This window comes from Pundamilia nyererei, unplaced genomic scaffold (genome assembly GCF_000239375.1).
Source record: "Pundamilia nyererei isolate P.nyererei 1_Seehausen unplaced genomic scaffold, PunNye1.0 scaffold00172, whole genome shotgun sequence".
Taxonomy (NCBI): domain Eukaryota; kingdom Metazoa; phylum Chordata; class Actinopteri; order Cichliformes; family Cichlidae; genus Pundamilia; species Pundamilia nyererei.
The window spans coordinates 638,922-639,918 of NW_005187573.1; the positions used below are offsets into that span (position 1 = coordinate 638,922).

At 34.8% G+C, this 997-nt stretch overlaps 1 protein-coding gene across 1 annotated transcript in view; it reads left to right on the forward strand.

Annotated features, from left to right (window-relative positions):
• anapc7 (anaphase promoting complex subunit 7) overlaps positions 1–997 on the forward strand; it is a 5,603-nt gene that overhangs the window by 1,190 nt on the left and 3,416 nt on the right. Inside the window, exon 3 of the mRNA XM_005746087.1 lies at positions 246–365. Within this exon, the coding sequence (XP_005746144.1) occupies positions 246–365 (120 nt within the window). The remainder of the gene's footprint in view (positions 1–245; positions 366–997) is intronic.

Sequence of the window (997 nt, forward strand, 5' to 3'; positions counted from 1 at the left end):
TTTTTTTATTTTATTTTTTTAAATTTTGTTATACATAATGTTTACAAAATTTTGCGACACTAAAATCTCTTTTACTTTACTTTCACACAATGTAAATCGAAGCCTTTCATCCTTCCAGTGATTTAAGGCTTAAAATGCTTTAAATGTAAAGATGCTTTTACATGTCCTGCAGCACCATATGTATATCCAGAGCACAGGATGACTGGTTAGAATAATGTTCATCTACAATGAATGTTGTCTTTCAGAGTTTGCCTTCAGAGATTGAGGTAAAGTACAAAATAGCTGAGTGCTACACCATTCTGAAACTGGATAAAGACGCCATTGCAGTGCTCGATGGGATACCATCCAGACAGAGGACTCCGAAGGTACAGTCTGTTAACACAGTGACTGTCAATCACTGTTTACCTCATGCTTTAGTTTTATGTATTTATTTTTTATAGTAACTGATTAGACTAGTAACTGTGTGAATTCAAATAGCTGCTTTAGAACTAAATGATGAATGCACCTACAAGTTCAGGTTTTGTAACAATTCAGCAGTAGTTGTTTTAAAGTAAAATCACCTAAGTAAAAACTAGGAGTATGAAATCTGTTAATTGGAAATGGTGTGACAGTTGCAGTTTGAAGTCAAAGACTGGTCTACAGTCAAAATACGACTGAAATAAATCTTAACAAACTTTACGAAAATTGGTTCACTGATGCTAAAATTTGTTAGTTGGTTGGTTTTCATGATATTCTAGGGCCAAACTTTTTTTGCTGGGCCCCCCTTTGTTTTACAAGAAAAACCTTCGCGCTATCAATACATTTTTCAAAAAGTGCTTCTCTGTGCAAAATGGGTTCAGAAACATAAACAACTGTGGGATACTGTTTGTCCGTGATTTGAAGTGGGGGAACAAATTACGGCGGGATCAGCCTGATATTATTTGTATCCCACTGTAACTTTACTGTATAAAGAGCTAACATCTCCAAAATTTCAGCAGTAGTTAGTCATTACAAGAAG